Source organism: Corvus kubaryi, unplaced genomic scaffold (assembly GCF_017639235.1).
Source record: "Corvus kubaryi isolate FWS band 111438036 unplaced genomic scaffold, C.kubaryi_AGA036_p1.0 37396, whole genome shotgun sequence".
In the NCBI taxonomy this organism is placed as follows: Eukaryota; Metazoa; Chordata; class Aves; order Passeriformes; family Corvidae; genus Corvus; species Corvus kubaryi.
The window spans coordinates 19,355,752-19,370,192 of record NW_024581135.1 but is presented as its reverse complement, the minus strand read 5'-3'; the positions used below and the strand labels follow the sequence as shown (position 1 = coordinate 19,370,192).

Genomic DNA, 14,441 nt, shown 5'->3' with positions numbered 1-14,441 from the left:
TTGTTCCCCAGTTGTCCCCTGTCATGGTCCTCCCAGCTGTTGCCAGCTGGGACAGCACAAGGCAGGGGCAGGTCCTGCTGCTCCCTTGTAACTGAGGCAGGATCTGTCCTGTTAATGTCTCAGCCTCTAACCTGCTCTCACAGATGCCACCCTCACAGAGGCAGTAGTTCACTTCAGCAGAGCTGTCCCTGGGGACAGGGCTGTTTTCTGGGAGCTGCCAAACCCCACAGAGTGGCCTCCACTCGAGGCAGGAGGCACTGAAGCCTCAGAGGCCTTGTGCTCAGGGTGAGTTGCACACTCTCTGAGGTGTTTTCCTACTCTATTTTCACTGAGTCAGTGACATCTGTCCTGTTATAACTTGTGCTGTAATCAGTGATATTGTCCTGGGATCATGAGGGCAAAGCAGGAGTTTAGCATAACACTGTTTTATGTTCACAGACGGATGTATGCTGATACTCTTTCTCTCCCCCTCCCCACACCCCATCTCTTTACAGGACTTTTGATTGAAGTAAATAACCATCATGTCTGACCCAGTTGTTCTGCGTAGCATCAAGAAAGTGGGAGAGGATAACTATGCTTTTGACTCGGATGGCAAATGTAAGAAATCTGTATGTTATAAAGCATGTAAAATAGGTGGTGGGTGGCCTAAGTGAAGCAAGTAGTCTACAGAACACAAAGCAAATAGTCTGTGGAATAAATAGTGTTATGTGGTACCTGCTGTCATAGGTATCTTGCCCCCGAAACAACTTTTCTGTAAAAAACTACATATAACAATCCCTACCCATGGACTATCTTTACAGTTTAACTAACAAGTTCAAGGTATCTGTATAGGTTTTTACACCCAGTACTTTGTTGTACAAGTAAAAGGCTTTTATTGAAGAAAAAGAAGTAAAAAGTGCTGTCTTCCATAGTTTCTTCCAGCAAACACTAATATTTGCAGTCATACATATATTAGGCAGAATTCTTATGAGCTAATTCTAAGTGAAGATCTGCATTGCCTCTTCTTATCAGAGCTTGTCCTCCTTTCTTCCATTTTTCCTTTTCAATGTGCATTTTTCCATTTTGTCAGTCCAAATGCAGCAAGAGCCAAGGAGAAACATGAAGGGAAACTGCTAAATATTTTGACTTCTGTTTATAAGACCTGAGAAAAGCCAAAAGAAAATAAGGATGTTAAATATTTATACAGATCATAAAGTACCAAGGAAAGCAAACCAGTAGCTCATAATGGAATCTAAATTGCAATAGAAATTAAGGGGATATGTCCAACTTCTGGGACAGAAAACTGTTCATCTCTTCCAGACACTTACTTTGACCTCCCAAGTTGTTTAGACTTAACTTGCTGGTTTGAGGAGTTGGTTTTTTGTCTGCTAGTTTGTTTTACACACTTGTTGCTTTTACTTGTTATGAGATTTTGGCAAAAGACTATCTTCTGGCAAAAGACTATTCTTCTTTTGACAGTTGGGGTTTTTTTGGCCTATCAGGTGAGTTTGCCTCCGGTTTCTCAGTTTCCTTGGAAATACACTCTGTTTTCTGCTTAATCTAAGGAGCAGGTTGTTGAACTGCTAGAACACCTTTCCCAAAGCAGATAAAGCTTTAAAACATCGTTGGGATTCTACTGATTGGCCTCATCTCCAGTGGGGTTTGTTTCAATAACCACCTTTTGTACAAATTAGTTAGGATGAGCTCTCTCTGGGTCAACCCTTGAGCACCACACCTGTAAGTGTAGTTAAGAGACAGATTTATTTGGGAACTTTTTGAGTACAATTTTTCATCACTTGACTCTCACAGATATTCTTCCTTGTGTGTTCTCATAATAGCAGTAAACACTCAAATTCTTGCCAATGTTTTTCAGCTTTTCATTGAGTCTCTACTTCCTTCTTCTTTTTCTTTTTTTTCCAAATTATAAAATTGCTTTCTTAAATACCTTAATTCATCTTTCAAAATTTTTTATGGCACTCAAAGATAACTATAGCTTTTTTCCTTCTGGGTTAATAAATTCTTTTATCTTCCCTGTATTATTTTATTTTCTATGAAATCATATTTTATCCTCTTATTCTACTTTGTCAGTTCTCACAGTGTGAACTGTTACTAATCTATTTTTTCCTTTCAAATTAACATCCTTCCAAATTCTTCTCCGGCTTAAAAACTGCTGGCCCACAGGACCTGGCCTGCAATTCCTTACACTCTTGAATCTCTTGAATAGCATTGGTAAGCTCTTGTTTCCCTCTTCAAGTTCATAGATTAGGGGTTTTTCACACTTGGAGAGTGCTTGTTTTGCTCTCTAAATTCATGACTCAGAGAACTTTTTCACTGGGCTCTTGTTTCTCCCATTTTCCTCCCACTAGCCTTTTCTTTAAGTTCTTGCAAAACACTTTGCATTACCAGACTATAGAGGAAGCTTTGTCTAAACCTTATCTTTTCTGATAAACCTTAAAGAATCTTCCAGAAAAGGTTTCAAACCACTACTGTTGTTACCTGCTGCCAAACTTCAAAAACCCAGATGTTTATTCTTTCTTCACAAAAGAAAGGTTTTCTAACACCAAATGATCCTTTGTAATAATAGTTTTACAAATTAGAACTTTCCTGGAAAATGTCTGGGCTTCTTGGGATACATGTGCCCTTATTGAAATAATATTTTTTTTACCATCCCCAAGTAACAGAGAGCAAAATACAACCACTAGAGTAATTGTTAACTAAAGCCAAATAAAGTTATCTTATTAACCCCAAAAAGGAGATGTCATCAGCTGTTCCTTCAGTCCCAAACTCAGACTGTTTCCATCTAACATTGTGTTCTTGAGAAATACAAAACCTTGGAGGTGATGGAAAAGCCGCCTTTCCCTGGGTAGAAAAGTGGTAAGAGGAAAAATTTGTGGTTGCAGTGACTTCTTTGTACCCTCTGTGAATTGTGATGCAAACTACCTCTGTGTCTGCTCTGTGAAACGGCGCATGTGTGCATGCTCAGTGATGTGAAGAAAGGAAGGCACTGCTTGAAATGCAAACCATGGTTCTGAACTTAATGTTGAACTGGCAAATGCATCGTAATTGAGCAAAGTGCATATGCTCAATGCCCTTAGGTTATCCAAATTGTGATGTATGTATAAAACTAACTCTTCATTCATTGTCATCTCAAGTGATGTACAGCAAGAATTTTCTAATCAGACATTCTGATGACACTCCTTTGGGGCCCCTGACAACACAAGCTGTGCTTATTATGTCTTTCACAACATCTTTCAAAAGGAGGCTAAATCCAGACCTGTTCTGGGGACTAAGGAATTGTCCTACAAACTAGTTATGTCTTGTAGTATGATTCCATTTCTCTAAGCTATGGTTCCTTAGACAATGTCCCAAGAGTAGACACCAGCATGACAAGCTCATCCTACCCTCCAAGACCACAACTGCCCCTCTTCCACAGGATTTGCAGTCTCTTAAGTTGTTGGCAGGCAAGAGTGAAGAGCTACCATTCCTCCTTTCAGCGAGCGAGCATTAGCGTAGTATCCTCAATGGGACAGTGTCCAAGACAACGAATTGAATGTTAGCAAACAGGTTGCAATGAAAATGACTTTTGGCAAATGTCCTGAATAATGTTTTTAGTGTAAACCATGGCCTGGCTATATGTATTAGTGGGAATACGATGTTTAGAACTCAGGAATGGTCAGGTGCCATGGAGTTCTAGAGTTTATGTTTCACATGTCTACAGAAGATTATGTACTTTAACAATAATCATTAACTAGACTGTGCATTTATTTTCCCTAACAGGTAACAGCTTCAAGACATCAGAGTAAGTCATGTACATGATTGGCACAATCAATATTTCTAGGAATATTCAAAGAACTTAATGTCATTGGATCAAATTGATGGAATTTTTTTTTTTTTAAAAGCTGTTCTCTAGCAGCTGAACTGCCTTATTTGATACAACTGAAACAGATAGACCAAAGCAGTCCTAGAAACCTTTATAAACAGAAATGGCAGCAATATGATCTTCCTTCTGAAAATGTTTTTGATATTCCATTTTATCTTTCTTCACTGCTTTTAGTTTGAGAAATTACTTTTTAAGGAATTTTTAAAAATCTATTAATTTCTCTTAAAACTTAACTGTGATATTTTAAAACAAAAGGGATTATCTCATATTAAGATTTAAATGTAGAATTCTGAATAGTTGAAAGTGGGGATGATTTAGAGAATTTGACCTTCAGCGGTTATCAGAGATCTGATTGGGATTAAGAGCCTCCTCCTTCCTAGACCTTTGGACAACTCTGTAGCAGGCTGGACAACCTAATGCTACAATTTGAGCCAGCTCTTTCTGACACAGTGTACCCCGTCTGGGAGCTACCCCTAGAACAGAGAAACTAGAGCATCTCTTAATTTTTCTCATTGTCGGGTTGCCTGCCTAAGAGAACACCAGCCCAGTATTAAAAGTCTACCACGTCTTTCACCCTTAAAACCCAAGTTCTGTTGGACTTTCACATGTAACACACATATGATCTACACATACCTGAGGGAAAGCTTACTTTAGGCTTTCTAGGATCTGGTTTATGAAAACAATTTATGACAAATATAGCTTGAATTAGTTTGCTTCATTAAAAACCAAACCAAAACAACCCACTGCAAATAGAATATCCCTACTCATTCATCACTGAATGTACACAGCTGATGATTCCTTGCTATGGGAACAAGACCTTACTCTGTCTTAAAGAAAGGATTAACCAACAATTTGGGCAGTAGGTTTTTCTTTACCTGACCTTAACCCACAATCCACATTGTAGAAAGAGTGTTTTGAGGAGCTGCTTATGGAACAAAGTATAAACCTTTTGAGAATTTTAACCTAACCTTCATTCTAATTCCTGTCTAAAATTTAAAAGAACCATCAAATCACTGGTTCCAAAGAAATCTGAAGGAAACAGCTTGTCTCTTAAAATCCTGGGCAAAATGTCTCAAATAAAATGTAATTTCAGAGAAGTAACCAAGTGAGTAAAAATAATAATGCAAAATCTTATCCTTTTTGCCAGAAATTTCTATGCATATGAAGAACCATTTATACAGAAGGAAAGTGAAAAGTGAGTTCAGTTCTTTATACTTTGCATATAAAACAAAGTAAGTACTAAAATACAAGTTTATAATTTTATGTTTTCTGTTGTTGAAGGTCGTCAGAGAAGAAAGAAAACAGTGCTCATATTGGCTTCTTTCAGCTGGTAATGAAAGCAATACCTATAAATATTTGATGTGTATTGTATTGGGCTGCAGAATAAGTGACAATAACCAATAAGGTTGTTTTGGGATAGCTGTGACTAAGCCAAACTTTTAAGGATTAAATCTTTTGGCCTGAAATCCTACCAATAAAATTCAGAGGGATTTCAATAGAACCCCTTGTCATCTTGTCAATTTGGTGTCAAAATTGTCTGTTAACACATTATATTTAACCTACAGGTAGATATGTGGAAATGAGGTAAGATGCACAGCAGGGATCTAGGTGACCTTGGTTCATTCTTTTTTCTGCCAAAAATTTGCTGTGTGATATTTGGCAGATAATTTAGCTCCCTCATAATTGCCCCAAGGGTTTTAGAAGATTTGGTTGCAGTGGAAACTTATAGATGCACAATACCATATGGTATGAGTTACATCTAGCCTTTGATGTAATTCCATAGGGTGCCTCTAAATTTTAAAATGAATGTAGTCAGGAGTTGTCCAACCCAGCAGCATGCAGCTAAGAGGTCTCATTACTTCTATTTTGCACATAGTCCGGGCAGTTAGCCAGTACTATATCCAAGCTAGTATGGTCCTGACTGCAATACTGGGTTAGTGTAGTAACATCCCTGGTGCTGTACCTGGCTAAGTATCTCAGCTCCTGGTTGGGTTGAGAGAACAGTCTGTCCCCACAGAGGGCAAGCAGAGAGGTTTGAATTCTGTAGCCTTTAACTCCTAAAGTGCGGTTGGTAAACACAGTTTGCCTCATGTGCTGAGAGATCAGATGTCACATATCTGTGCAATTTCTGTGTGCTTTATTTTAAATCAAGGGAATTCCTAGACTTCTTATGAGCAAGGTTTGTAAGACAGTGGTAGTGTTACAGTTTTCTTCTGACTTTTTTCTTTTCTTTTTTGTAGAAGAACCTTTTATTTATTTCTCTTTTGTGTTAACTGGTTTCCCCTTTATTTTGTCTTTGCCCTAGTGTTCCTTTCCATATGTGCTATAAATTTCCACTCTTTCTTCTCTTAAGCACATTATAGCACATACAGAACCTGGACAGGTTCTTCAGCAGGCTATGATTCCTCTTGACACTCCTATTTCAAAATGTATAGCATTTGATACTGATATTCTATATGGACAGTTTAATCTATATATTTGTACCTGACTTCACCCTGAGAATCAGAGTTCATACAGTCATGCAAAGGTAACTTAAATCACTGTATCTTTGCCGAGTTACCAGTGTGAAAGCTCTTTTCTATACATTGCTCCCAGATTAAAAGTCAATGCACAACTGCCTGGCTCAGCCAGTGCATTTTAGAATATTATCTATGAGAAGCTGCTCTGAGATGTTTAATTGGTTTTCTACCACAGCACCTCAGACTTTTGAGAAATTGGCTAACTCTATTCAGAGGCTCTGCATAATGCCCTAAGGCTTTTTCCTCCCTTTGCTCTCTCTCCATCCCCACAGGAAATCTGCAAAGCAGACTATATGTATGAATTATAGTTACTATTCTTAATCTCTTAGCTAGTTTCTGGAATGATGATAATGTGGAATGATATTGAGCTATTAATGTTGTATGATAATATGTTCATTCACATGTTAAAAGGAAGCTCATAATTTATGAGGCTGTAATCACAAGTGTAATTAGATTAGATTGGACAGAGAGATTTGTCTTCTTTCTGTATTGAAGATAATTCTGAGATTTAAAGAGAATGTTTTTTTTATTTGATCCACCTAATTAATGATTTATCATTATACAACCAATATGAAGACTGCCTCTCAGCAGAGACCATATTTTTTTCTTCCCTCTTTAGTTTCGATTTTCATCATCTACGGAGATTTTAATGATGGTTGCTGGTAGTATATGTGCTATTGTTCATGGAGTAGCCCAACCAGCTGTGTTGCTTGTGTTTGGTGCAATGGCAGACACATTTATTGAATATGACATTGAAATGCAAGAGCTTAAAGACCCAAACAAGACATGTATAAATAACACCATAGCGTGGATTAATGGTACTGTTTATCAGAATGAAAAGAATGCTACAATAAGATGTGGGTAAGTAATGGATGTATTTGTTTCTTTCCCATTGTTATCATAGCTTGTCAGAGAATGCATTGCTATTGAAGGTCTTGTTCAGCCTCTAAATCTTACATGTTCTATTCATGAGGTAGGAAAGAGGCACGGTTCTTGTTACATAGTCCTGTTTCTGACCTGGAGATATTATCTGGAGGGACAGAAGGTCAGCTTGGACCTTGGTCTTTCAGTTGTAGTTGTCAGCAAGAATATTCTTTGATTATCATTGTTCTGATAACAGATATGTATGTTATATATATGAGCTCATTAATCTATTTTCTCAGATTACACTTAGGTAATAATGACATCTAGTCATTCTGGTTAGCACTTAGTTACCTATAGGTGCCTGCTGACTTCTGAGCAAGTTAGCTAAACTATTGTCACTGAGAGAATTGAGCATTTATAGAATGCAATTCATCTCAGCTTATGGGGGATGTCTGAGGCAGGTCAAAAGAACTGCCCCATAAGATTGCCTGTTTCTTTCCATTAAATATAATAAATGGAGTCTAGATAATACATTCAGATACAGATATCTGTTAAGGCCAGATTTGAACCTGTAACCTTTCCTAAGAATAATTTTTTGGTGCATCATTACAAGGGTTTTCTAATCTCTGAGTGGCATTTCATTACATACTTAATTGCAGTTAAAAGTTACTTGTGTAAAGGTCTCTGAAATTCAGAGCACATGGGAAGAAATTCACATCCTTAGATGTAGGTGACTGGGGCCAAATTATTTTGCTCCAGGCCGTCCAAGCCAGCCTTCAGAGATGGGCTGGCAGTTAGAATACAGGATTTACTACTGACATCTGTACCTCTTAAGCAGCAACCACACACCAGGCAGGACACATTCATAGAACCATAGAATGCTTTGGGTTAGAAGGGACTTTAAGGATCATCTAGTTTCAATCCCCTTGCTATGGACAGGGACACCTTCCGCTACATCTGGTTGCTCAAAACCTCATTCAAACTGGCCTTGAACACTTCCAGATGAAGAATCCACAACTTCTCTGGGTAACCTGTTTCAGTGTCTCACCATCCTCACCAGTGAAGAATTTCTTTCTAACCTAAAGCTGCCCTTTTTCAGTTTAAAGCCATTGCCCCTTGTCCTATCCCTCCATGTCCTTGTAAAACATCTCTCTCCTGCTTTCTTGTAGACTCCCTTAGTGTACTGGAAGGTGTTCTAAGGTCTCCCCACAGCTTTCTCTTCTCCAGTCTGAACAATCCCAACTCTCTCAGCCTGCTCCAGCCCTCTCATCTTCATGGCCTTCCTCTGGACTCACTCCAGCAGGTCCATGTCCTCCTTATGTTGGGGCCCCCAGAGCTGGATGCAGCTCTCCAGGCGGGGTCTCACCAGAGCAGAATAGAGAGGCAGAGTCCCCTCCCTTGATCTGCAGGCCACAATGCTCTGGATGCAGCCCAGGACATGGCTAGCTTTCTGGGCTGAGAGCACACATGCCTAAGTCACGCCAAACTTTGTCCACCAACATCCCCCAGTCCTTCTCCCCAGGGCTGCTCTCAATCCATTCTTCACTCAGTCTGTGTCTATTCTTGGAATTGCCCCAGCTCAGGTGCAGCACCTTGCACTTGGCCTTGTGTGAACTTCATGAGGTTCACAGAGTCCCACCTCTCAAGTGTGTCAAAGTCCCTCTGGATGGCATCCCTTCTCTCCAGCACATCAACTGCACCACACAGCTTGGTGTCATCAGCAAACCTGCTGAGAGTGCACTCAAGCCCACTGGCCATGCCATTGACAAAGATGTGAAACAGCTCTGGTCCCAACCTTTGAGAAACCCTTGAGAAACACCTTCTGTCACTGGTCTCCACTTGGACATTGAGCCCTTGACTGCAACTCTTTGAGTGCAGCCATCCAATCAATTCCTTATCCACCAAGTGGTCCATCCACCATGTCTCTCCAGTTTAGAGACAAGGATGTCATGCAGGATAGAATCAAATGGTTTGCACAAATCCAGGTAGATGATGTCAGTGGCTCTTCCTTCATCCATCAATGCTGTAGCCCTGTGATAGAAGGCCACCAAATTTGTCAGGCATGAGTTGCCCTTAGTGAAGTCACACTGGCTGTCACCAGTCACCTCCTTGTTTATCAAGTGCTTTGGCACACTTTCTAGGATGATCTGCTCCATGATCTTAATTATCATGAAAAATTGTACTAGATACCTTTCAGGCACCTGAGTTGTTTCCATGATATGCTGTTTCCATGAAATTCTGTTTCCACGTTTTTTGTCAGAGATCAAGTAAGGTGCGTAGGGTTCCCTTTTGGCTTAAAAATTCAGTGTAAAAAATTTTGGGTAAATTAAATAAAATTTTCTGTCTGCAGGATGTTTTTTAAAAGTTGTCTAAAGGCAGAACCTATAACAACCTATTTCAAAGTAGATGAAATGCAAAAGCAGCAATTCAGTGCCCTTCACTGATATTAAGAGTAATTTAGCACTCCTACCTGAGTAAAAAAACAAATTATCTTTTCAGATTAGCAAATTTATGGTACAAAGTAATATTTGAATTGACTTTAGCAGCCCTCACTTCTCCCCATAAAATGCAGTTGAAATCTGAATGTTATTAGTTGCCATAATGGCACAAAGCAAGCACATTCAACATCTAATGAAAACTTATTGGGCAGCTCTTTTCTGAAACACCCTCTCACCTGTGCTGTTTCAGGGCATGCAGTCTGGGGGGGTTTCCCGGAGACTACAGGGCTGCTCCAGGATGGAGGAGCATTCCTTGGTACCTGCCAGCTCCCTACCCCTGTGCAACAGGCAGAATAAGGAAACCAGCTACAAGCAATAGCCTCAGTATTGGGAGAGAATGCCTCTGTTGGCAAAACAAGCTGACTTCCACCTAGCCTGACTCTAACTTGAGGAAACACCAGATTAGAATTCTGTGAGAAATTAAAACTATATTAATTGCTCTTTTTTTTTTTCCTTTTTTTCCCCCTTTTTTCTTTTTTCAGGCTGCTGGACATTGAACACGAAATGACCAAGTTTGCAGGATACTATGCAGGAATTGGTTGTGCCATACTTGTGTTAGGATACCTCCAAGTTAGTATTTTGGTTTCTGTTTTGATTTCAAAGTTTAAATCACTAAACAATTAAGTTCATAATAATAATTATGTTAGTTTTAACTGCTTAGCTACTTATTTGAGCAGAACAGATGCTTTCAGTTCTCATTCTATTGCTGAAATATGTTAGCTCTGGAAATCTGAGAGCTCCTTGGATTTGTGCATGCATATCTTTGTAAAAGGATGAATTTTACCCACAGCACAAGCAATACTTGCTCAAGTGTGGCTACTATGGAATCCACATGTCCTCCAAAAATAGCAGCCAAAGGGCATGCAGATTCCCAGTAGGCATCTCAGCTGGGTTGAGCGCTGTTTGTATTACAGAGATATTACAGAGCAATACTAATGTGAAACTAATGTTGGAGAAGAATCGTACCCTACGTATTCTGTAGTAATTGTTCAGTCCTATGACTGAAGTGAGTCAAAAGCTTGGACAATTCCTGCATAGTCTGTTGAAGGGTCCATGGCTTTTGAAGCTGTTTTTAATCGCAAAAATCACTTGTCAATCTCCTTCCTGAAAACTATCCAAGAATTTTGCTGAGGTAGGATGGCTGCCATCCCTGTATTACTTACAGTTGTAGATGGAAAAAGCTTTGTCCATATGGCATTCATGTAGCTGCATACGTAATTTAACTTGTCTCTTCTCTCATCCTATCAGAACTGAGACAAATGCTTGATCCAGAGGCTATATAAAATTGTTGGATTATTTAAAGATCAAAACAACTGTTATGTCTGTGTAGCTGGAATATATTTTACCCGAATAGTAATTTTATCAATAGCCTTTCCCATTCTAGTCAAATCGTTTTTTCTAATTTGTTGGGAGTAGAAAGACTTTTTACTGCAATTTATCAGCTGTTTTGTGCTTTTCCCAGATCTGCTTTTGGGTTATGTCTGCAGCTCGTCAGATACAGAAAATCAGGAAAGCTTATTTCAGGAAAATAATGCGAATGGATATAGGCTGGTTTGACTGTACATCTGTAGGAGAACTGAACACCCGAATTTCTGAGTGAGTAATCTAAAAAACCCATATGCTACAGAAAACATTTTGCAATTCCTTCCAAACACTGCAGAGTGCCAATAATCAGGCATTTGACAAACACCTTTTAGTAGAAATACAGCTATGTTCGTGGGAGCAGCAACCAGACTGATTAGCTCCCCCATCTCTGAACTAAGTACCATAACTATTAAACCACAATTATTTCCCTTTCATGCCTTGTCTGTCAGTAAATATGTGTGTGTGGGAGTTGGATTGGTTTTGGGGTGGGTTTTTTTTTCCAGTTTGTCTTCTCTTCTCCTTTTGTGCCCAGTCCCTTCAGAGTGATCTATAATTTGGCTGCCGGTGCATGCTCCCTGAGTCTGGAGATGCTGATTTGAACCCTCTCTTAATTCCCAGAAAGGAAAATTACATTAGGGGCACATTTTGCTTTTGTTAGCTTTTAGAAGGAAAGAGTGAGCCTTGCTTAATCTTCTGTTAAAAAAGATACAAGCAGGCAGCTGTGGGGTGAATATGCTGACTGTAGATGGCTTCCTGTTCTCAGTTGTGCCTGTGTAATAGTCACATATGCTGAAGATTTTTCTGTCGTTGGAAGGAATTTTATTTTACTCATTGGTTTCTATTGCTTTCTGTGGTGTTCTTTTTATGAAGAATAAATGGCAAGCTTTAGTCACTGGGAAGAATTTCTTAGGAAAAAGTAGGAATTAATCATGTATTTGTCTAATAAATAACATTTCCCTTGTTTTTGAACAAGATTGTCCTGCACCTACAAAAGCTCCCTGACTGTGAAAAACATTCACCAGAAGAAATATAAACATGTTCTTTTACTCAACACTCTTACAACAGAGGACTGTAATTTCACTTGACTTACCAATAAGCTTCCAACTTTGCACTTTAAATCTCAAGGCCACTTGCTACAAGTTATTCCAGGAGTTCTCAGTAGTTCTAATCTCAGAGGTGAGGTAGTAGCCAAGAGTGACAGAAGTATAATGATTATACTTAAGACGGTTTTTGATGATTATAATTGATGATTATATTTAAGACAGTTTTTCTGTGCTGGCAATGCCTAAGAGAGAACAAATGAACTCTGAAGCTGCCCTGGGGCCAAATGGTGTCAACTGCTGCACCGTTGTCCTCCATACAATAGAACTGTCATGTTTTCTCACTGTCTCCGGTCATAAAGTAGCCCTCCATCTTCCCACTCTCCCTCTCATTTAGAGAACAAAGTACCTGGTAGAGAGGAGAGAGGAACTGGGAGCTGGTGGAAGGTGGAACTAGAAGAGAGTTAGAGACCTCCTCCCTTTCCCTGTCCCTTCAGCAGGCCAGTATGGTGCATTCTCAATGCCCCATGATGTAAGGAATGCTATATGAGCTATGCTGTTTTTCCTTTATCACATAGCTGCATCCTGCTAAGATGTCTCTGCCCCATCCTCTGAAGCAGCTGGGGCATGGTAGTAAGAGCCAGCTAGCAAATGAGTCTGCTGCCAGGACAACTTTTCTTGGGAAAGGACAGTACTTCCTCTGTAGTATTCATGCCTAAAAGCCTTCTCCATTGCAAAGGCATCAGATTTTCTCACTGTAGGGTCTTTGTACGGGGTGATGGTGAAAGAATAGGGATGAAGGAAGGGCCCTCTCCAGTGAAAAGCAACTAACCCAGATGTGGCCAAGACCTGCAACACAAACAAAAGTTATACTCACCAGTCTTCTGTTGATTTTTGTTGTTGTTTTCCAGTGATGTTAACAAAATTAATGAGGCTATTGCTGACCAAGTAGCAATCTTCATCCAACGCATAACCACCTTTGTGTGTGGATTTCTACTGGGATTTGTCAGTGGCTGGAAATTGACCTTGGTTATCATTGCAGTCAGCCCTCTGCTTGGGGTTGGAGCAGCTCTCTATGGCTTGGTAAGTGAATTGTGAAAGGTTCGTGTTGAGCAATGATGAGCAGGAAAGATCATGCCAGAAATCTGTGAGGATTGGTGAAGTTGATTACACCCCTTTAAAGTCAAGAGAGGCAAATTACAGTCTCAGTAGTACTGAGTGAGGGGGGAGGGATGGAGGGAGAGGTGTGGTAGAAGGGAAGTGGGCTTTGCTCCCACTTTGTTTATTCTGATTCCCAGAATAATAAATCCTCCTTCTAAGATGGTAGTGTAAGCATACCTTCTTGTGGGTCCTGTGGATGGGCAATGTTGCTGAGATCAGAAGCTGGCTTTTACCTTCTCTCTTACTACACACCTGGTTTAGATGGTTAGAAGATACAGGACTTGATTTCTCTATGTAAATTAGTGACTTTTTTGGGTGATAAGTTTCAGAGACATAAAATGGTTGAAAACAACTACTCAAACTTGCCTCAAACTGTCCCTGGTCCCAGAAGCTGCTGCACCTTCTCCTAGTTTTTCCTGTTCTGTGTCTCCATCCACTTCCTACAGACTTCCTGTCACTGTACACAGGAAGGACAGTGAAAAGGGAAACTGCAGGATCCTCTGCCCTCTCACCTCCTCTCCCATGCTCAGCAGGGCTGGGTGGTTCCTGCTCATCCTCTGCATTCTTGTTTGGTTCAGCCCTCTGGCAATCTCATTTCTTTCACATCAGGGACAGCTTGCTGTCATTTTCCTATCCAACCTCTAATGTAACTGTGATTAATTTCTTGTCTTCCAGCTCTCCTTTAGCACCTTGTGCTGGCTGCAAGTAGATGACATGAATAATGACTCATGTGAAGGGGGAGAGCAGAAACTTGGCAGGGAATGAAATCAAACCCAAAATGCTTTTCCTTCATTTGTGATTTCTTTCTGACCTTATTCCCCTTTATGTTTGTAATTTTCTCCCTTTCCATTCTTATTTCTCTGTACCCATCTCTTTCCAGTCACAATACCTACTGTTAAGTGTTTCCTCATTGTGAGCCTTTCCAGCCCTAGTCTTTGTTTTACACCATGAAGAAAATAGACCCAAGGTCAATCTAGCCTGGCTTCCTGTCTTCAAAAGGGGCTAGTACATTCATGGGGTAAGGTATTTGAAAAGAGAAAGCAAAGACTGACACATTAGACTTTCTAATGATAGCTTATTCCCAAGTCAATGTGGTATCTCTGTGTAGAATTGTAAATGACTACATTTTCTTCCA

At 39.9% G+C, this 14,441-nt stretch overlaps 1 protein-coding gene across 4 annotated transcripts in view; it reads left to right on the top strand.

Annotated features, from left to right (window-relative positions):
- Window positions 1-14,441, top strand: part of ABCB11 (ATP binding cassette subfamily B member 11) — a 45,779-nt gene that overhangs the window by 1,847 nt on the left and 29,491 nt on the right. For 3 of the 4 annotated variants that reach the window (XM_042041076.1, XM_042041075.1, XM_042041074.1), the window contains exons 2-9: window positions 495-597; window positions 3,757-3,778; window positions 5,007-5,054; window positions 5,141-5,189; window positions 6,998-7,239; window positions 10,223-10,310; window positions 11,203-11,336; window positions 13,057-13,228. In XM_042041076.1, coding sequence (XP_041897010.1) covers window positions 522-597; window positions 3,757-3,778; window positions 5,007-5,054; window positions 5,141-5,189; window positions 6,998-7,239; window positions 10,223-10,310; window positions 11,203-11,336; window positions 13,057-13,228 — 831 coding nt within the window. In that variant the 5' untranslated portion in view covers window positions 495-521. Of the gene's footprint in view, window positions 1-494; window positions 598-3,756; window positions 3,779-5,006; window positions 5,055-5,140; window positions 5,190-6,997; window positions 7,240-10,222; window positions 10,311-11,202; window positions 11,337-13,056; window positions 13,229-14,441 lie in introns of those variants that run through there. The other variant, XM_042041077.1, reaches the window with a different exon arrangement.